We start from the raw sequence: 23,082 nt of genomic DNA, 5'->3' as shown, positions 1-23,082 counted from the left end.
AGATAATAATTGCTTAAACTGTTAAAAGAACCCTGAGTCAGAACTTAATAGCTTCCTAAAATTATATCTATAATGTTTCTTACTTACCAAAAAAAAAACCTCAAATATTACATCCCAGTGACTTTGCTAGGCTAAAATCTATGTCTGGCAAAGTTGACTTTAAGTGACAAGTTTTAATCAAGGGTTAGAAAATGAAAATTCTCTAGGATATTGACAGCAAGTTAAAATTAAAATGATATTCATTTTTTTTTATCACCAATTGGCATACTGTAATAAAATACACAGACAAAAATGTAACTGTTTAGTGGAGAAAAATATTTTATAATTTATAGATTTGGAATTTCTGGAAGTTTTACCTTATTCAGTTCTTTCCGTACCAACAAAACTTCTCCCATATTTACATCAATAGAAAGGTAATAATGAGGTATGGTTTGTTTCGATTGCATTAACCGTTGTGCAATAACCTGAAACCAGAGATTCAAAAATCAATTATCTTGAGTTGAGAGGAGACCTTCCCTAATTCAGATCTGTTTGCCTCTTCATTCTGCTTACCTCATAATGCTAACCCCAAGCATTATCAGAATAGGAAGATATATACACAGTGATTTCTTTATCCTAAGTATTCAACTAACCAAACAAGTTTTCCTTAATCATCTAATATTCCCAAACAAAAAGGACTGTTAATGTTTTAAATTATGAATACAACAAAACAACTAGAGTAAATATGCCTCCAACAGCTCTGGATCCAGATTTTGGTAATGCTCTTACTCGACGAATGTTGCTTATTGGGATATCTGTGAAGACACCTGTAGGAATGGGTGCCACTCCTGGACTTGGTGGAGGCACAGCAGCTGCTGGAGCCTGTAGGTGGAAAGAAAAAGCTCTCAGTAACTATGGCTCAATCTAAGCATAAATACCTGTTACACTACCAGTGACTCTTTACAGATGGCAAAGTAAAAACTAAAAGTTCTGTAGAACAGCTAGTTATATCCCCAGGAAGCAAAAGGGACTTGAATTAGATTTAAGAGATATTATTAATTGGTTTTACTTAGAATTCTGAAATCATGTTTTAAGTATCATTTTTCTTTGAGCCTAGATTATGTCAAAATAATATTATTTTTGCAAAATTATCCTCAATAAAGCAATCAAAGCATTCTTAAATTAAAAGGATTAAGAGATGAATATAAACAAACTAGTCAATTTCCTGAACAATGTTAAGGAAAAACAAGACTAAATCTTTCATTTTAAAGAGAACATCTGGGGCCGGGATTATGGCTCAACAGCAGAGCACATGCCTCTCACGTGTAAGGCCCTGGGTTCAATCCTCAGCATCACATAAAAATGAATAAATAAAAAATAAAGGTACTGTGTCCAACTACAACTAAAAAAAATAAACATTAAATAAAGAGAACATTGAATAACTAAAAAATTTTCCTCATATTTCGCTGATTATCTTAACATCTTACCCAATAAAACAGAATTTGGACATATAGATTTAGTCCTTCTGTAGACTCATTAAACACATAAACTTAAAGACAACCAACTTGCAAATATGTTTTTAAAAATGGGCTGAGCTGGTCATGGTGATACATGCCTATAATTGCAGCAATTCAGGAGGTTGAGGCAAGAGGACCACAGGCCAGACTCAGCAACTTAGTGAGGCCGTAATAACTTAGTAAGACCCTGTCTCAAAATTGAAAAAAAAGGTGGGGTATGTAGCTCAGTGATAAAGAGCCCCAGGGTTCAATCCCCAGTATCAAAAAGGAAAAAAAAAAAAGGCAAGGGCGGAGGGATGAATACACAAATGCAAATTGTTAAGCCACTGATATTAGAAGAAAATGCAGTTTTGATTAAATTATTTTATTAATACTGTATGAAATGGTATAACAGGCAGGACAAAAACACTCTTCAGGGACAAACTGAAAAAAGTAGAGTCAAATATAACTCACAGGAGCAACTTTAGTAGGCACAAAAGAGTCAATGTCCTTCTTGATAATTCTGCCATCTGGTCCCGTCCCTAGAAGAAATATATAAATATCACATATGCGACAGCATGCCACTAGATCTCCAAGGAGATCAACATTGTCCTGAAGTGCAAGTTCCTAAGGGTTTGCTACCAAAAACACTCTATAGGGGTTGCAGTCTTATCCCTAGTCCTTCAAGTTCTCCCTTAAAATATCAGCGTTTATTCATTAATCTTTTTATTTTTTGTTTTTTAAGTACAGGAGGTTTAATCCAGAGACAGATGCGAGGCAAGTATTACTCCACTGAGCTACATCCCCAGCACTTTTTATTTTATTTTGAGATAGGGTTTCACTAAGTTACCAAGCTGGCTTGAACTTGTGATCGACCTGCTTTAGCCTCCTCAAGTAGCTGGGATTAAACATATGCCAAATTTCTCTCTCTCTTTTTTTTTTTCCTTCCATACCAGGGATTGAACCCAGGGGGCTCTTAGCCACTGAGCCACATCCCCAGCCCTTCTACATTTTTTATTTTGAGCCAGGGCCTCGCCTAGTTGCTGAGGCTGGCTTAGAACTTGCAATCCTCCTGCCTCAGTCTCCCAAGCCCCAGGGATTACAGGCATGTGCCACTGCACCTGGCCTATTTCTCTTTTAGATTTCCATCTAAATAAGCTGTGCTTTTTTTTTTTTTCATCTCCTTTTAACTTGGGAAATACTGGCAAAAAATAATGCTGAGCACAGTTTACACATCTGTAAGAAAAACTGTTCCCTACTTGTTAGCTAAATAAATAAAAAGAAAGAAAAAAATAACAGAAACAAAAAATTCTCAACCTGAAATAGAATCTCACTTTACTTCATAAAGAATTCCCTCTACAGGGTTGACAGATATGTGAGTAATTGTCTGGACAAATTGGGCTCGTCAAATTTTCACCCCTCAATAGCATGAATTTTAACTTTAATTATCTCATCTTGAGGACTATTCATTCCTTAGGTGGTCTCAGACATTCACAGCTTTCTCACAGTAGCCAAAGCTACTGGTTAGAGACAAAGAATCGGGTACAATGCCACTTATGAGGAAGGACCTCTCCAAGTACTCTCCATAGATTTAAGAGATTTAGTATTATTTTTATTTAATTTCCCCCCCTCCTCCAATCTGTAACAGCATACATTTAATGTTAGACCCAAGGACATAATCCTGACCTTTAATTTTGATAGATTCAGACTTTAGTTATTATAATACCTTTTATACTGGCCCACTTCTAGAAAAAATTTGGTCAAATTGATTCATCTTCCCCCATGGCAGACTTTTAAAAGGGCTCTCGTTGTGTGCAGTTCTTCCCAATTCCTTTCCTTCAATATGAAAACTGAGTTGGCTAGGACTGTGTTTATCCTCACCAGGAGCTCTAGAACAGAGGTGTCAGCATCCCTATTAGATTATCTTCTTTTATAAAAGATAGAAACCATAACCTCCCCTTATAACCAAAACTGAGCTAGACACTGAGATGTGCAGCCCCACCAGGGAGGAAACCTGTAGCATCACCTGCCTTATTCCAAGCTTCAGCCTTCCTAACCAATAGTAATTAATGAAATCTTTTACCCTTCTTTGCCTCTCTGCCTAAGAAGACATAGCAGACACTCATGAAGCAAAATGACATAAAGGGAAGAACAGTGAACTAGCAGTAAAGTATGGAGGGTTCTTATCTAACATAAACTAGACAAATGACTATAGTTACATAGTCTCATCTAGTCCTCATTTTCACTTGTAGATCAGAGATTATAATATCAACCCCCCGTTCACAGGAAAGTTTTGAAGACAAAATGGGATAGTGATGTAAAAAGTTCTGTGCACCAAAGAAATATAAAATATTATATGGGCAGCCTTGAGTCTAATCAAACTCTGAACCAAGGTTTAGGGTTCAACATAGTTTTTCCCTAACTAATTATATTTTGGTCAAATTTGCAAAACAATCTGTTGATTTACTCAACTTTTCCCTTAGTTTTTCCTTAATTGGGCTTATTTTCTTTCTCACATAATGCTGCTCAGAGTTGGGATGTGGATTAAGTATCCTTGCTACTCCTCCTAGCTAATTCTAAAACTTTCTATCTCCTCAAAAACCTCAACCCCTTTTGAAGTTCATGTCATCTAGTTATACAGCCTATTCTTCTTCATGTCTGTCTCTCATCTACCAATTCATAACTATTCCCATTTACTCAGATTAATTGCATCTTAACACACTGTCCTCTTGGGAACCACAGTCCACTCAAAACCCAGATTTCTAAGTTACTCAGCTCCAACTTTTCCCTCCCACCCACAAGAACACCCCCAACCTCTAAGGTCAAATCCTAGACTATATTATTACTAGTACTTAAACTAGTACTAGTAATTCTAAATATCTCTGAATCTAGAATTCAAGCAACCATCTTGCTAATGCCATCACTGTGATATAATAAAAAATATATTTGATCTTTGTTCTAGGTTCCTGGAATGGACCTCCTGAAACCTTTGGAATTTCCTGAGTGGTAAGTGTCTTCTATTACTCATAACAAGCCCCTTCATACCACACCAGAGTTTTTGCTAAGGAAGTGCCTTAGGTTGGGCTCTTAGATAGCTACTAGGATCAGGGCTAGTCAGCCAGAAAGACCAAACACATGATTGAGGGTAATTAACTTTCAATCCCCTTTCCCTTCTTTCTCCCCATCTCCTTCCTCCTCTGCTGCCCCACTTCCTGGGAGAGAAGGAAGATTGGAGATTGAGTTCAATGACAAAATGGAAAACGGTTTAGTCAATCATGTCTTTGTAATGACATGTCTATGAAAATAAACATTTTTCCTCCAGTACTGGGAACTGACAAAACGTCTACCACTGAGCTATATACCCAACACTGAAAATAAAAAATTCTTTAACAGTGATATTCAGAGAGCTTCCAGGTTACTAAACATATCCATGTGCTGTGAGGATGGCATGCCAGAGAAGGCATGGAAGTTCTGTGTACCCCTCCCCACTATACCTTGCCCTATGCATCTCATCCATTTGGCTGTTTCTGAGCTATATCCTTTATAACAAATCAATAGTAGTAAGTAGTGTTTACTTGAGTTCTGTGAGTTGTTCTAGCAAATCACCAAACCTGAGAAGAGGTTCTTGGGGATTCCTGATTACTAACTAATGATTAAGACATAAAGATGACACCCAGGCCTTGCAACTGAAAGTAACTGAAGTAAAGGGAGTCTTGCAGGACTGAGCCCTGTGGACTCATGCCAAATCTAGGTAGCTAATGTCAAAATTGGACTGAATTCCTGGACACCCAGCTGGCATCAAAGAATTGAAGGATATGGGGACACCAAGCATTTGGTGTCAGAAAACACACAATAACTGATACTGATACTGATACTCTGAGCTCACTTAGCCCAGACCACACCCTTCCCCCAATGAAAAAATAATCACTTCTGCCTCATCAAGATACCACTCCACTGATTCCTTTACTCTCATTATCCATGACCTCCCTCTGGTCTTCACTTTCCTCCTAACCCAGTTTACATTCTATGGATTATTCTTATAATCCTCCTTTGCAAAACCCTAAGACTATTTATCTTTCTCAGTGTCAACACTGAGACAACTTAATGTTGCTATATAGAAATACCTGACAGAAACACAAACCTAAAACAGATACACAAAACTGCCCAGAAATGCAATAATTTCCTTTAAATTCACCTTTCTGATCTCTGAGGCTACTACTTTCTAATTGCTCTAACCACAAAATTTTCCTCACTCATTAACCAGCTAGTATCTTCATTTCACATTTATTTATCAAACAGTAGTGACCAAAAAGGAACTCTTGTCATCTTTTACCACCAAACTGATAAAGCCATCCTATATTTTCTCTCCTATGAAAATAGATAAAAATGTTCTTAATTTCTATAAAGGCCAATTACATTCCTTCTTTTTTTTTTAATGTGGTGTTGGGGATCAAACCTAGTGCCTCTCGCATACTAGACAAGTGCTCTACCACTGAACCACAGCCACAGCTCTTTTGAATTCCTTCTTAAGAACTTTGTTCCTTGTGAAACCATCCTGCTCATAATCCCCTTCTATGTCATCCACTGATCCCTTTCTATTAGGCCACTGATTCTAAAGGAGAGCAATTTAGCTCCCCAGGGAATCCATGATAATGTCTTAAGACATTTCTGTTTGTCCTAAGTAGAGATTGGTACTACCACCTTACTAGATTGAGGCCAAGAACATTACATCATATGATGTACAGGTCACAGCCCACACACAACAAAAAATTATCTGGTCAAAAAAATCAATAGTGCCACTACTGAGGAACTCCATACTAGATTCATTCTAACACTTATCTTCAAAAGCCCTCCCTACATATATTTTACTTTATTATTATTTAATTTTACTTTTTTTTTTTTTCCCCCAGGATTGAGTGTAGAATCCAGGAATGCTTTTCCATTGAGCTACATCCCTAGCCCTTCTTATTTTTATTTTCAGATAGGGTCTTGTGAAGTTGCCCAGGCTGGCCTCAAACTTATGCTCCTCCTGCCTCAGCCTCCTAAACTGCTGAGATTACAGGCACTTGCCACCATGACCAGCAAAAAACCCTCTTAGGTCCACATCCATCTAAAGCTATCATTATTCCTATGCCTTTCTTCATAGCAAGCTTTTTTTTTTTTTTTTTCCTTTTCAGTACCAGGGATTAAACTAAGGGGCACTTACTATCTCTAGCCGTTTTTTGTATTTTATTTAGAGACAGGGTCTCACTGAGTTGCTTAGGGCTTCACTAAGTTGCTGATGCTGGCTTTAAACTCCTGATCCTCCTATCTGAACCTCTTGAACCACTGGGATAGAAGACGTGAGCCACCATGCCCAGCAACAGCTAGACTTCTTGAATGAGTTGTCCACAATCCTCTCTCCATTTCACATCTACTTCTTGACTTATTCAGATAGGTTTCCACTCAATCATTCTTCTGAAATTACTGTTGTCCTCTATAAAATCCTTGATTGAGTTCTGTTGATTCCAGGTAAAAAATGTGTCTTAAAGTTGTTCATTTCTTTTTATTTTCACCACCCTTGTCTAAGCTACCATCATTAGCTCCAGCCATCTTAACAGATAACTTGGCTTTCATTTAATCCATTTCCTCAAAGCAACCAAAATATTCTCTTACAAAACATAAATCATTTTATTTCACTTCCTTGCTTATGTCTTTCAATGACTTCCTATTATACTTTAAATGAAATTTCAACTCTTGATCAAGATCTATAAGGTTCATAATAATCTCATCTCTGTGCTTCTTCCCCAACTCATTCATCTTCTACCACTAGACCAGACCCACTGCTCCCCATGTTCCATTACATTCTTCAAACATGTCAAGCTCTTTTCCATTTTAGACTGTATACTGCTGGTCTCTCTGCCCCAAATGATCTTTCCTCTGTACTTCACATGCTTGGCCCAAAGCTGACTCCTCATCTTTCAATCAGATCAAATGTCACTTCATCCAAAAGATCTTCTCTAACCACCATGTCTAAAAGTAGTCATGACCGTTCATATATTTATCCTGTCACTAGTGTATCACTCAGCTTATTTCTTTCTTAACAGTGAAATCATCATTTAATAAAATACATTACCGTAACAGCTAATACCTAAAATTCTTTCTCTGCACATGCATTTATTTACTCATGTAATCCTCACAACAAATCAGGTATTATTTTTATACACAAATGAAGAGAATGAGACACAAAGTTCACATGGCTAGTACTAAAAGAGCTAACATTTAAACTCAAGCAATCAAGCTCCAGAGCCCATACTTCATGCACATAACATAATTTGATCATTCTCATTCTCCAGAACCTTCCCTTTCCCTCTTCTCCTCCCTCCCTCTGATCAGAGCCCACTCTTAATTACTAAGCTATATATCTCCTTTCTGTTCACTTTTTTTTTTTTGGTACCAGGGATTGAACCCAGGGCCACTTAAGCACTAAGCCACATCTCCAGCCCTTTTTATTTTTTGAGTCAAGGTCTTACTAAGTTGCTTAGGGCCTCCTAAATTGCTGAGGCTGGCTTTGTACTTGTGATCCTCCTGCCTAAGCCTCCCAAGCTGCTGGGATAATAGGCAGGTGCCACTGCACCCAGCTTATTTCTTTATTGTCGACCATGCAGGCAAATGAAACTGAAATCTTATGAACAAGGATCTGATGTATATAGAACTTGGTGAATATTTGCTTAAATAATAATAAATGAATAACCTAACTGTCTGCATAGTAAAAATAATGGGATTTTCCCTTCTTATCTCATTAGTTAGTGTTGCCAACTATCTAATGAATGGTCTTTCTTAACTTGTTTAAATTTTTCAGATATAAATAATAATCTAGTCCCTCTTCTGTCTTCAAAATTTATTCCCACTAACACTGCTATCTTGACTCTAATCATATATACGAAAGAAATGGCAACATACAAGTGAAATAGCATAAGACGGACAAAAAAAAAAAAAAAAAAGAGTCTGCCAATATTATAAGAATCCTGTGAAGTCCAAACAATTTATAACCTTCTATCCTTGTATCTTGGGATTGGCTTGACTTTTAACTACAAAATAGTAGTTTGCAGGCAGATGATAACCAGCACTGAGTGCCCATAGCTGGGCAACTGGGGAACCAGCCATATTTTTCCTTAGTAATTATGGCATAAGGTGGTGGGAAAAAAAAACAGACTTTAGAGATATAAAAAATCCAGATTCAAATTGCAACTTCATTATGTAACAAATAGGAATACTCCTTAAGATTCTGTTCTTACCCAAAAAAATGATTAATTCTTACTTTAGAAACTGTTGTTCAAATTAAATGTGGTACATTAAATGACCAACACATAGCATTAGCCATCAAACCAGGTTCCAAGAATACTAATTCCCCTCCTTTTCCAAGTAAGTATTTAAATCACTTTACATTAAACTAGCTTAAGTTTATCCAAGAATACAAGAATTTATGTGCCAGGTAATAGTAACAATATGAATGACAACAAATACATACTGAGTACTTACATGCTAGATACTTTTCTAAGCACTTCACCTTTATAACACATTTAATTCTCATCATTCTCTATATACATTACTATCTTAAATTCATCTAAAGACATAGATAAGCTAAGTAGTCATTCACCTAAAGATGAAAACATAGAAAACAATAAAAAGCTAAGATTCCAAACCCAAGTGATTTATCACTGTGCTACATCCCCAGCCATTTTTATTTTTTATTTTGAGACAAGGTCTTGCTAAATTGCTTAGGGTCTTGCTGAGTTGCTGGGGCTAGCCTTGCCTTAGCCTCCTGAGTCACTGGGATTACAGGCATGCACCACCCCACAGCTGGCTAAGCTGTATGTTTACTTTGGGGAAAAAAAGATTGAATAAAGCTTTTTCCCTTGCCCTTAGGGAGCTTTAGTTCAGTTTTATACGAATTTTATTATTTTAAGTCATTTAAAATCACCCCTACTTCATGTTTTGTTTTGTTACATTCAGTAAACCTAGCACTAATAAAAAATATCCTCTTATTACAAAACCAGGTCCTAAAACCCAACTTTGCTAAGCAAGAATGTGTATTTTCACCAACAATTAAGCAGTTCCCATGAAGGTAGGGCAATTTTTAAAAGGTATCTAAATTCTTCAGGAAGATCCTAAGAAGACTAAATAAAACATAATAATGTTTTCCTACTCTGTGGAGACAATAAAGGGATATTTTCCTCCCTCATCATCCTATTATTCTACTTAAGACAATTATATACAGTTGTACGCAATGGTTTCAAAGAGGAAATTCAACTATATTTTAACTTTACAACTCCATGCTATAGACAGAGTCTTACCTTTTACTTGTGTAAGGTCAATTCCTTTTTCTGTTGCCAACTTCTTTGCAAGAGGGCTAACAAATACCCTTCCCTTTGGTCCAGCAGGAGCAGTTGGAAAGGTGGCTGAGGGTGTAGGAGCTAAAGGTGCAGGAGTTGGAGGAACAGGGGCCACCTTTGAAAAAAGTTTCAAATTATTAATTCATCACGCAAAGATTGGTCTGAAAGATTTAAGTGTATATTTTATGAATAAATTAAAAGGTATTTTAATTAAATAACATGCATCCTTTTCCCCAAAGATCTTTCATTCTGCTTAACCAACACAGTGTAACAATAGGAACAGCAAAAACAATCCTTTATGACAAAGACAGAACAAAGTCAAGTTATCTTAGGAAAACATGGAGAGGTATTGAATTTAATACTGCTGACCAGTGTATAATATCCTTACAGCCTCTCTTCACTTCAATCACTTGACATTACTTTATACTGATTAAGTACATCACCAACTAGCTTTTGTCTTTATTTAATCAAATTTCAAAATACAAAATTATGCTAGAATGTTCCAAGTTGAAAAGTATCTTAAAAAAATAAACTAACACTGCTACTTTCTAGCTCCCTGTGAATGAAGGACACTCAGAAATCAAATTTTCTCCTACAGTAATGTGCATCTAGTCTGAACTCACATGATTCTAGCATCTGCAGAAGCTTCATTGTGTTATCTATCTATGCTTGGAGTTCACACAAGTTCATTTTTTAGATGTATACTGTACAATACACATTGTATATGGTAATATGCCAAATTCTATGCAAAACAAGTATGCTTGTCAAGCTTCCAGTGCATTACAAATATATACTCGACCTACTATAAAATGTAAATACCTAAAAGGATAAGAAATGTCAGGCATCATATAGTAAATGTGACTATGTCACCTCCACATTTTTCTCAGCAGGACTCAAGACAGCAGTGGGAAAAAAGCTAGAAGGCTCAAACTACTGACCATTAAAAGCAAGGCACAGTGCCAACTAACCCTACAAATATTAACCAACTATCCCCTTCCCTATTCATATAATCTTGGAGCTCAAAGGAACCTAGGACATCATCTAATCACATCCCTTTAATTTATTCTTTAACAGGATAAATGTTCCCTTGATTCTGGAGCCATACCTACCGGAGGTGGGGTAGGTGGTGGTGCTTGTGGTTTTAAATCAGTTACTTCAGTTGGCCTATAATCAGCAAATGCTGCTATATCTGACTCTTTTTCTACGATGATACAAAGTGGGGTTCCCAGAGGGACATCTCTTGTGCCTTCAGGAACCAGGATTTTTGCCAGATAACCTTCTTCCTGTACTTCAAAACCTTAAATAGAAAGAAAAAAATTATGGTAATTAAAAGACTCTACTATTAATACAAACAGTAGAGTTTTAAGTACAGGCTTTTTTCATTCTAACTAGTTACATAGCCTTTTTATAAGCTATTTAACCTGGACCTCAGTTTCTTTATAAAATGGGCAAAATGATACTACAATCATCATTGGATTTAACCATTTATAGATCAAAATTTTATACTGTTCCTGAGTTAAGTCTATGATAATTGCATCTATACTGAAGATGTATATAGACTTTTTTCTCTTGTCATTATTCCCTAAACAATATAGTGTAACAACTACTTACTTAGTTTTTACTGTATTAGGTATTAGAAGTAACCTAGAAATGAGTTAAAGTATATAGGAGGGGTCAGGGAATAGCTCAGTAGCAGAGGTCTTGCCTAGTATGCACAAGTCCCTAGGTTCAATCCCCAGCACATCAAAAAGAAAAAACAAAAAACAAATATATGGCAAATATGAGAGAATACATATAAATTCTATGCAAATATTATGCCATTTTATATAAGAGACTTAATTATCTGCAGATTGGGGGGGCAATTCCCCGCCTCCCTCTAGATAACAAGGGATGACTATACCTACCTCAGGTATTTTAATGAATTTAGAAACAATACCTGGTACAAATACAGCTGACCCTCCAAATCCACAGGACTAAAATCATTTGAAAAAAATAATGCATCTGAGCTTAACATGTACAGATTTTTATTCTGGAACCAATTCCCTGTGGATTCTGAGGAGCAACTGTATCTGCTAAATAAAACTATCAGAGATTAGAGAAAATGATTAGTTCTCAAAGTTATTAAAAATATCTCCAAGGGCAGATCCCATGCAGACTTACAAGACTTCAAGATAGTGTCAGCTGTACACATAAAAATCACAGCCACATGGACATCAAATTAAAAAACATCCGATGAACAGTGATGTTGAAGTTCAATTCTAAAAGTTTCCTTGGGGCTTTTCAGAGAGGTTATATTTAGTGTTATACTAAATATTTCAATGTGAAGAAATGCAACATTACTGAAATGTCTACGGTGTTGACAACTTATATTTTATTCAGCTACTGCTTTTCTTATAAGGAACCAAAAATTAGAGTTGCAAAAGTAAAACTAAAAGAAGCCACTGGAGAAGATAAATAAGTTTTGACTCCTAGATAAATAACCATCTTCCCCCCAAAAACACCCATTTATGGAGAACTACAATTTACAAAAGAAAAAGAACTGTTCTGGTAGAGTAGGGGAGGAAATGGGGCATTGTAGGGTCCTATTCTTTAATTCTCCTTTGCCAAGATGCCAGTGAGTAATGATGGGGTTTAAGAGAATACAATCTGCCAAGTACTACTGCAGAAGATGCCTAGGATCTTCTACTACATCTCTGTAGAATGGACAGGATCCCTTTATTGACGACTATGGAGAAAAGGGCAAGAAATTCATAATACCTACAAATATCCTAAATATTATCACAAATATAAGGTTATCTATATGCATTTTATTTCTGAGCATAAAAACAAATAAAAAAAGGGGGAACATGGAAATGTAATAATGGAACAGATTAATATGCATGTCATTTTCAAACTATGAAAACAATCTAAACCCTGGTTTTCAGCTTTCCCTTGAAGCCATCTTAAATTTTTTTATATTTTCCTGCCTTGGGAGTGATTTTCTCCTCTTCTGTTTTTTTGCCCAGTTTAGACAATGGCAGTTATGATATAGCTTTTCAGTAACATAAAAATAAGGCTAAGAAGCAAACTCTGGCCTAAGAATAATCTGAGTTGACATTCTTCTTGATTCAATGAATGTGATATGTACCTGACAAATTTGACCATATACATTTTTGTTATAAAACTCTTGTCCCAGGAAATGAATCCTAAAAATTGTAAAATTTTCACATCATCATTCACTTGTGACAAGAAAGAATGATAATCCTCTTGCTCACTGGAAAACTTAGTGCCTCAACCATTAAGAGCTGAAGAAATCTCACCTATAGTGGCCTTGTCAGTCTCTATTTCTGCCAATAAGTCTCCTTCACTTAGCTTCTCACCCACTTTTTTTTCCCATCTCTGAACTGTACCCATTGTCATTGTAGGAGAAAGGGCAGGAAGAAGTACCTGTAGAAGTAAATACATAATACTGCTTAATATTAAGAAGCATTGGACACAAAGCACTCAGGCAACCTTATACAGTTTCAGGGAGTGATAGTGACTTTGAGAGTCCAAACAGTCATCACATCGAAAGCTCAGTGCCTCAAGAGCTTTCCACCAGTTAAATACTCCTTCAGATCATCTCAAGCTTTAAAGTGTACCAGCCATACGCAGACACACCATCCAAAGTTCAAAGTAACAGGTAGATGGGAAGAAATTTTTTTCCATTTAGTCAATTTCCCCAATAAATATCTAATCATAGAGTATCTTTTCATCTTTCTATAACATTTAGGTTAAGATAGAATTTTGGAGGGGCTAAGATTGTGGCTCAGAGGTACAGCACTTGCCTAACATGCGTGAGGTTCTGGGTCCTATCTTCAGCACCACATAAAAATAAAATAAACGTATTGTGTCCACTTAGAACTAAAAAATAAATAAAAGATAGAATTTTTTTTGCCAGGTATGGTGGTGCAAGCCTGAAATCACAGCCATTCAGGAGACTGAGTAAGAAGATCACAAGTTCCAGGCCAACCTGAACAACTTAGTGAGATCCTGTCTCAAAATAAAAGATAAAAAGGACTGGAGATGCAGTCAGTGGTAGAGCATTTGCACAGTATTTACAAGGCTCTGCACCACACACACAAAAAGATGGAAGTTTTTTTGTTTTTTTTTTTACAAACTGATCTGGTCCGAACTCTTCTGCTAAAATTTTACTGTGCTCCATACATCTTTTCACCCAAAGGAAACCACATTTGTCCCAAACTTCCTAGACATAAGATTTACAAAACCAGTAAGAACTATTCTTTGGAGACTATAGTTAATAAAAATGTACATTGATTCAATTTCACCATTCACAATGTATACATATTTCAAAACATTATAAATTCAAAGAATTTACGTCCATTTAAATTAATTCTTTAAACTAAAAATTTTTTAAAACTGTAGGTCTTTTTTTTTTTTATTTTGGGTTTTTCTTTGTGGGAGGGTGCTAGGGATTAAACAAGGGCTTCATGAATGCTAAACAGTGCTCTACTGCTGAGCTACACTCCCAGTTCCTCAAAAACTGTTCTTATAATAGTCGTTTCCACACCAACAAAATGGAAACATCTGAATTAAAAATTAAAAATACCTCTGGTTGGTCTTGAGTTGGAAGGAGACACAAAAATTAAAGAACCTGGCAGGGGGCTGGGGTTGTGGCTCAGCAACAGAGAGCTTGCCTAGCACAGGTGAGGTCTTGGGTTCCATTCTCAGCACCACATAAAATAATTAATTAATTAATTAACAATATTGTATCCAACTACAACTAAAAAAAAATATATTAAAAAAAAAAGAACCTGGCAGTTATTAACCATCTCTGGTCACTTTGGGGAAAAACACTGCAGAGGATATTGTTTGGCTTCCTGGACTGGCTGTTGCAAATTATGGGTTAAAGTTCTCTTTATGTGTATATTACTCCTTATATATATTTTATTTGTTTTTAATGTGTTGCTGTAGAATGAACCCAGGGCCTTGTGCATGCTAAACACATGCTTTAACACCAAGCTATATCTGTAGCCCCTTTGCCATTTGAGTTGGTATATAGTCAATCTCCCAAAAATCATATAAGAGCACATAGCGGAATATCTTCAGATTTGGCAAAGGATTCTTAGATTTGACACCAAAATACAAGCAAGCAAAGAAAAATTTAGATAACATGCATTTCATCAAAATAAAAATGGTCTTGGATCTTTGCACCTTTAGTGGACCTTCTGTAAAAATTAATTAATTAAAAATTGGTTTCTTAGTTTTATAGTTTGCGTGCACACTGAATGTGGATGGTTATTCAGTCCATCAGTTATAATGGACTTCATCTGCTGTCTTCTTAGGCTTTTGTATCTAATTAGCAATACTGAATAGTCTGATGTTGAGGGGAAAGTAATTTCAATCAAAGATGTCTCCAGAAGAGGGGGAAAAGTAAAACAAGACTGAAAATTCTTTAAAAATGCTTTGTTTTTTCAAAATTTGCCATCTTCATCTGTTTCTTAAAAATGACTGGAGCTGGGCTTGGTGGTGCATGCCTGTAATTCCAGTGGCTCAGGAAGTTGAAGCAGGAGGATCAGAGCCATCCTCGGACTGAGACCCTGTCGCTAATATAAAAAAGAGCCGGCGATGTGGCTCAGGGGTTAAGCACCCCTGGGTTCAATCAAAAAAACCAAAGACTAGAGCCGATAATCTCAATAATTAAGGCACAACCCAACACTTATACATTTGCATACAAAGCTGAAGACATAAAATGGAGAGAAATGAGGTCTTATGTAATGAGATAGAATCTGTTGAACAGGATGAAATAACTGTGTGAATTGTAAGACCAGGTAAAATTTCATCATAAGTGATTGTTACTAATAGTCCTTGAAGTGGAACATTATTTCCAATGAAGAAAATGATTCTTAAACAAAATTTTCAAGAAAAAATAAGTTAAAGCAAGTTCAGATATTAATCCTTTAGGAAAAGGATAACTAGTTTTTTATCCAATTTCAACATTAAAAATATACAAATATACACAGGACTACTCTAATATAAACTGATTTAATTTCTTAGAAAGTGACTTAGTACAATCAACAGTGACTGCATTTATAGCTTTCAGTTTTGTTGCAGTGCTATTCTATGTGTTTACTGCCCACTTACTCTTTATTGTCATTTATGAATACTACAGAAGTACTTCACCTATTCTGCAAAAGTAGACCAACACATGTCAAAGGAAAACACTCTTAGGCAGGAGTTCAGGGACACCAAGGTGGCAGAGGCAGGGTATAAAAGAAGGATGCGCTGGAGGACAACACAGGGAGGTGAGTTATGTCTCTGTTGACATTACCATGCCAATTCCTGCCATGGGTTCAGTATTTTAAAATGACCAATGGAGTAAACTGAGCAGTATTCTAATTAGGTTTTCTAAAATAACTAATGGAGAAAATTGAAAATATTCTAACCAGGTCTCATAAGGTGACCAGTAAGATCTTCCATCAGGTCCATATAGGGAAGAAAATGCCTCACAGCTCATCTGCTATCTTCTTAGACTTTTAAATAAAACACTAATTTCCAGACATTGCGGCCTTGAAGCTCTCTCTTACTAGGCTCACTCTGCTCTACCTTACAGAGTGCTACTTCCATCTTCACCTTCAATAAATCTATACTTCACCTGTTACTTATGTGTCTTGCTCAATTCTTTGTTCGGGACACCAAGGACCTGGAACCCAACTGGACACCCTGACAATAACAACACCAACTGAGGACTTTTAACAGATGGCACTCCATTTGTACAGGGAATAAACATAAGTAAAATCACCTTCAAAATCTGGAACATAATGTTTTATGGGTTTTTGGCGGGGGGAGTACCAAGGATTGAACTCAGGGGAATTCAACCACTGAACCACATCCCCAGCCCTAATTTTTATTTTATTTAGAGACAGGGTCTCACTAAGTTGCTTAGTGCCTCGCTGTCGCTGAGGCTGGCTTTGAACTTGAGATCCTCCTGCCTCAGTTAGCCTCCTGAGCCATTGGGATTACAAGCATGCACCTTGACACTCAGCTCTTTTTGTGTTTTTTTTTTTCCCCTTAGGGCTTTATGGTTATATATAGTAGCTGGGTTTATCCCAACAAACACACACATGCATGGAAATCTATTTCAATTCATGAGTCCCCGATTTCCCTCCTGTCCTCCCCACCCTGCTTCCCTTTTCCTCTGCTAGTCCACTAGACTTCCTTTTAATCATCTATTAACTTGTATTTGATTGGTTCCTTACGTAATTTTATTCTTCCCTCCCCCTTTCCTTTATTTTACTCTAGCTTCCACATGAGAAAAAAAACATTCAACCTTTGAGTTTCTGAGTTTGACTAATTTCACTCAGAATGATAATCTCCATTTCCACCCATTTACTGGCAAATGCCATAATTTCATGCTTTTTATTGATTGAGTTGAATGATTGTGCGTGTATGTGTGTGTGTGTGTGTGTGTGTATATATATATATATATATATATCACAATTAAAAATTTTTGTAGTTGTAGATAGACAGCATGCCTTCATTTTATTTGTTTACTTTTATATGGTGCTATGGATCAAACCCATGGTTTCACATGTGCCAGGCAAGTGCTCTGCCACTGAGCTACAACCCCAGGCATATATCACAATTTCTTAATCCATTCATCTATCGACAGGCTTCTGGTTTGATTCCATAATTTAGTTATTGTGAATAAACACTGATGCTATAAACACTGATGTGGCTATGGCGCTGTAGTTTGCCAATTTTAGGTCTTTTGGGAAAATACTCTGGAATGGGATATCTGGGTCATATGGTGGTTCCATCCCTAGTTTTAGAGGAATCTCCACACTGCTTTCTAGAGTAGCTGTACTAGTCCACAGTCCCACTGACAATGCATAATTGTGGAACATAATGTTCTTGAGTAAGAATTGCCAAGCATTATACTGTGTAATACACGGAGGCTGAGTGGAGAAAGGTTAAAAGAATTGTCTAAGTTACATACCTGGAAATAACAACTAAGATCAAAGGTTATCAATTTTCATGGTTAAATCTCCATATACTCACAAATGACAAAACCTAACCAAATTTAATGCCTGTTTCCAGTATGTGATAGCCATCTATGAAAAATGTATAGATAGTAAATCGTTTAGAGCAAATACTCAGCTGAGCCTCACCTGCATATGGGTGGGATATGAACTACCAGGAGCCTGAGCAGAAGGCGTGGATGGAGATGCAGCAGCAGTAGCAGCAGCAGTAGAAGCAGCTGGAGTTGGTGCTGAGGCTGCTTGTGGGGTAGGAGCTGCTGAGGAATCCAAAGTATAATTTTTAAAGGCCTCAATATCTTCAGGTCTAAGGAAAAGAAAGAATGTGTAAATATAAAGGAGTTATAAAGTAAATTCAGCTCCCACAGAAGTCTTCAAAAGTCTCTACTAGGGACTGGGGATATATATATAGCTCAGTTGGTAGAGTGCTTGCCTCACACATGCACAAGGCCCTGGGTTCAATCCCCAGCACCACACACACACACACACACACACACACAGCCTTTACTTATTTCTCAATTCTTAGTTAAAATATTCTGAGAAGCACTGAACTTTCACAAATTGTGAGGGTTCTACTTACTTTCCAACTGTGATACAAATAATGGCTCCAACTGGAACATCTCTAGTACCTTCAGCAACAAGGATCTTTGCCATGTAACACTCCTCCATGCTCTCAAATCCAACAGTGGCTTTATCAGTTTCAACCTTTTAACACAAAGCAGAAACTTAAGTTTTCTTTGTACTGCCAGTACCCAGAACTGTCTAGAATTATACAGTTCAACAGTCATATGACAATAAAGCCATTATCATGGACTTGAAAGAAAGAATTCTTTTAAAATACATTGAGTAAAGAAAGAGCAGTTTGGGCCAGGGCGGTGGTACACACCTGTAATCCCAGCAGCTCTGAGGCAGGAGAATCTTTTTTCTTTTTTTTTTTTATTGGTTGTTCAAAACAATACAAAGCTCTTGACATATCATATTTCATACATTAGATTCAAGTGGGTTATGGGCAGGAGAATCTTGAGTTCAAAGCCAGCCTCAATAACTAACAAAGGCCTAAGCAACTCAGTGAAATTCTGTCTCTAAATAAAATACATAAAAAGGCTGGGGATATGGCTCAGTGGTTAAGTGCCTCTGAGTTCAATCCCGGTACCAAAAAAGAAAAAAAAGATCAGTTTAGCCAGCTGCTGACCGACCACTTATTTAACCAATTCTAATATCACGTTGCAGGGGGAAAAAAATCTGTTTCTTAAGCAAAGGGTATATTATGCATCCACAAAGCTACAAAGCTGTTCAGCATATCCAGCCCCTTCGAACTCATCTCCATATTTTAAAACTTACTTCTGCAATTAGATCGCCCTCATTGATTTTTTCTCCTTCTTTTTTCTCCCAACGGGCAATTGTGCCTGCCTGCATTGTGGGGGAAAGAGAAGGCAACGGAACCTGGAAGAGAAAAAGAAAAAGCATTAAATCAACAAGAGCTGCTTAATTCTCAGTCTCCTTTAAGGTTTCACTCAATTCAATTTCATGCAAAAAGTTTACTGAGTCCCATTACACACTGGGTCCTGGAGATAGAAAGGGAGTTCTTGCCTACCAGAAGTTTATTATTTCCAGTGGCAGGCTTCCTCCTCCACAGTCTAGTGGGTCTGACAAAGCCCTAACCTCAGCAGATGTTTAACACACAGCCCCAGGCTTGGAACTCTCCTTTGAATGGAACAGACCTTAAGAAGGGCGTTCAAGAGCTGCAGCAAAGTTAGGTATTGGACAAGGCGCGATGACAGATACTGGGGAGGAGTTGGAAGATCACTGGGGCCTCTGGAGGTTCCCAAGGCCAAGAACAGTGCCCTGAAGGGCAACCGGGTCCCAGGTTGATAGCTTACCTTCTGATGCGGGGGGAGACTATAACTGCGGCGGCTAGACGAGCCCAGAAGTTGCAACAGTAAGCGGTTCCGCGGAGTGGCGCCAGAGTTGGGGCTCCAGCCGCCCAATGCCCGGACCCCGCCATACCTTGTGGTTGTGCTGTTGCAACGAGCGGGGCCAGACCGCCGGCTCACACACTGAGCTGCAGATCCCTCCCGCGAGGCCGTCCATCGAGCTCCGAGTCCAGTCCTTGGGGCTGCATTCTGGGCCCGTCGCGCACAGACGCGCCACATAATGCCACTGATCCCCCCACGCCCCAAAACCTACACGGTCTCCGGAGTGACCTCTCCTAGAGCAGCGCGGCTTTGCCGTCAGCCACTCTGCGCAGCCGCACGTTGTCGTAAAACCGATTCGGCGAATTCACGCCGCCCCTCCGCAGTCCAGTACTGCGCCCCACCAACGCTCTTCCTCCGCCGGGACCTGGTCTGGGAGGCTCTAGGCGGGTGAGGCGGCTACTTAGGACCCACCCGAATAGGCGTGTTTCAGCGAAGCTGCCGCAGGCGCCCAGTTTGGAAGGCCAAAGAATGGGAGAAGGGAGGAAGGTGACGGAGTTCTAAGAGAGGCATCCCAGAAGATAGAAAAGGCGGAGAGAGCCTGGCTAATAGCGGCGTTGTGGGAGATGCTGGGGGGAGGGGGGTGGCCTTGTTTTGACGAGGAGCTGGGTACGCGCCCGAAGAGTGGCCGGGCGATCGATGGGAGCCTTAGATCAGGGGGCAGCGGCTTGGAGTGTCGCTTCACGGGAATAAGGTGCCAGGAACCGCCTGCGGGGCTGTCCAAGGGTTCGGGAGATGTGCCCTTTCTGCAAGGCCCAAAGTGACCCGGCTTGGGGCCTCGCCCTGTGCGGGCTGTACTAGGTTACAAAGATTTAATTTCAGGTTTGTAGCCCCTCCGGACACGGCAGTACCAGGTTTTCCAGCCAGGTGGTGTGAAGGGCAGCCAGGCGGAAGGCACATTCCCACAGTCAAATGTACTCTAGTAGGATTAAACCTACTTCCTGTATGAAGATTTTAACAAGTTTGCAAAACAGATTTGTGTTACCTCCTAATCACCACAGAATTCCTTTAAATAGCCAAAAAGCCTTCCTTTAAGGTGCAATCATGAGAAATTTATTGTTAGTCTATTTTGTGGTTGTGTGAACAGAGTGCTACAATGTCACTAGGCGATATAATCTTAAGGGCTCGCCATCATATATTAACCAAACACCGTTATGTGGCTCATGAGTGTATTTCATGTCAAAACCAAATTATCCCAGTGGGGGCAGGAATCTTTGTACTGTTCTTCGCCATCTTCAGAGTTATAGTATATATAGTACCTGGTAAATAGTGGGTGCTAAATGCATTTTTGAATTAATGAACGAAGACTTATGTACACAATTTGTTAGGTACACCTCTATTGTACAGTTATTTCATAATTAGAAAACAGCTCATTATTTCTTAGCTGAAGATGACATTGGGAGGAAGTCCCCATTGTACACATGGTCAGGGAACGCCAAGAACACAAGAAGAAATTGGGGGGAAATCAATGTCTGAAAGCATTCAACTTCCCTGATAATTAATTTGGAATAATAACAAAGAAAGCCTCGTGAGACTATTTCGTACCTACTTAAATTAGGAATGTTTAAGCAGGCACAACTGCCCAACAATTTTATGTAGACATCATAACTGAGAAATAAAATTTCCAGATTAAATGAAAATGCATGTTTGAAATAATTAAAATTGAGTAGTAATTTTGTAAAATTTTTACTTATGAGTAACAATTGGAAGAAGCAATGGAAGATTAATTGATGAAATGGCTTATACTGTAACTTAATAAGTGGTTATAAAAATGCTGAAACTATTTTTAATTGACTAAAATATCTTGCTACTTCCACTGCATTTTAAAGGTTGGTTCTAAGCCTTTTTTATAAAGTATAAGGTGATCTGCAGTTTTACTGTTCACTTGAGTAGGCTTGCATAAACCTTGTTTTGCATTTTTCAACAATAGTTTGCATTTTGAATGTACTTTACATTTCGGTATAACTAAATTGTAAGAGAGCACAGCTTAAATAGTCCAGGGGTAGCAAGTTGATCCTAGAATTAGGAATTTGATTAATGGAATTTTGTTTTCAAGTCCTAAAAGAACAGCCTGGAGTTGCCTAAACAGATTGGATAAAGAAAATTGAAAACTAAAAGACTCAAAAAGTCCTAAATGGAAATATCACTGATACAAAGTAGGTAGATGGAAAGAGATGTTAGTTAGTACTGAAATATTCTGAATTGTTTTGAACATATTTAACAGTAACATAATGATGGGATAGCCAATTAATAGTTAAAAGTATGTACTCAGGCCAAGCATGGTGGGGTGGCCCATGCCTCTAATCCCTATAACTCAAAAGGCTGAGGCAGGATTGCAAGTTTGAGGCCAGCTCAGCAATTTAGTGAGGCCCTAAGCAACTTACTGAGACCCTACCTCAAAATAAAAAATAAAAAGGGCTGGAGATATGACTCATGGTTAAGCACACCTGGGTTCAATCATAAGTTACCCCCCCCCCCAAAAAAAAAGCCAAACAAAAACACTCAAGGCTAAAGGTTTAGATTTATCACACATTTAAACTGCAGTGCTAAATAGAGCCTACTTAAATTTTGAAGCTTTCAGACTGATTTGGAAATTCTAGTTCTTTTAACTACATGTCTCTGCCTCGGTCTTAGTGCTGACCTGTAGTCTGCCATTCACAAGATTCACACTTGAGCCCACCAAGAGGTGGAAACTAGCCCAGGTAAGACAGTGAGACTTCATCTGAAAATGATAAGTAAATACACATTTTTGGCTGGAGGGGTGTAGTTTAGTGGAATAGCATATAGTGTTCTGGGTTCATTTCTCAGCACCAAAAAAGAAATCTCTGAATCTTTCCTTAGTGTTTGTATTTGCAAATTAGAGACTTCTTTTGTCTCTCTGAGGCTTTTATTTTTACTTTTACAGTCTGAGGATGTTGCTTAGTAGTAAAGCACTTGCCCAGCATATGTGAGGACCTTAGTTTGATTCTCAGTACCACCCAAAATAAATAAATAAGTGTATTTGTGTATTTACATATAATTTCAAAAGAAGAGCAAAATTACATAATCCTCTGATCATAATTTTGTGCTTAATTAGAAATACCAGTAGTAAACTATCTGTAGCAATAAAGTAATCTTCATCTCTACTCTCCAGATAATGAGTAAACATGCTACCAGGGAGAACACTTGAGGAAATCTGCCTTCACTAAATGTAATGGCTTTATGATTAATCTCAGTCAATAAATGAAAATGATTGATGGGA

At 37.8% G+C, this 23,082-nt stretch overlaps 1 protein-coding gene across 2 annotated transcripts in view; it reads right to left on the bottom strand.

Moving 5' to 3' along the window:
• The window catches only part of Dlat (dihydrolipoamide S-acetyltransferase), a 35,468-nt gene extending 15,344 nt beyond the window's left edge, over positions 1–20,124 (bottom strand). The window contains exons 1-10 of one of the 2 annotated variants that reach the window (XM_027930567.2): positions 19,749–20,124; positions 19,210–19,311; positions 18,449–18,573; positions 18,001–18,175; positions 13,150–13,276; positions 10,960–11,147; positions 9,812–9,965; positions 1,950–2,017; positions 769–861; positions 357–464 (exon numbers count right to left, since the gene is read on the bottom strand). In XM_027930567.2, the coding sequence (XP_027786368.2) occupies positions 357–464; positions 769–861; positions 1,950–2,017; positions 9,812–9,965; positions 10,960–11,147; positions 13,150–13,276; positions 18,001–18,175; positions 18,449–18,573; positions 19,210–19,311; positions 19,749–20,021 (1,413 nt within the window). In that variant the 5' untranslated portion in view covers positions 20,022–20,124. The remainder of the gene's footprint in view (positions 1–356; positions 465–768; positions 862–1,949; positions 2,018–9,811; positions 9,966–10,959; positions 11,148–13,149; positions 13,277–18,000; positions 18,176–18,448; positions 18,574–19,209; positions 19,312–19,748) is intronic. The other variant, XM_071616700.1, reaches the window with a different exon arrangement.
• Positions 20,125–23,082: the final 2,958 nt, after the last annotated feature.

The sequence above is a fragment of the Marmota flaviventris genome, chromosome 9, assembly GCF_047511675.1.
Source record: "Marmota flaviventris isolate mMarFla1 chromosome 9, mMarFla1.hap1, whole genome shotgun sequence".
NCBI lineage: Eukaryota > Metazoa > Chordata > Mammalia > Rodentia > Sciuridae > Marmota > Marmota flaviventris.
The sequence above is the reverse complement of the archived record's forward strand: the minus strand, read 5'-3'. Positions and strand labels throughout refer to the sequence as shown.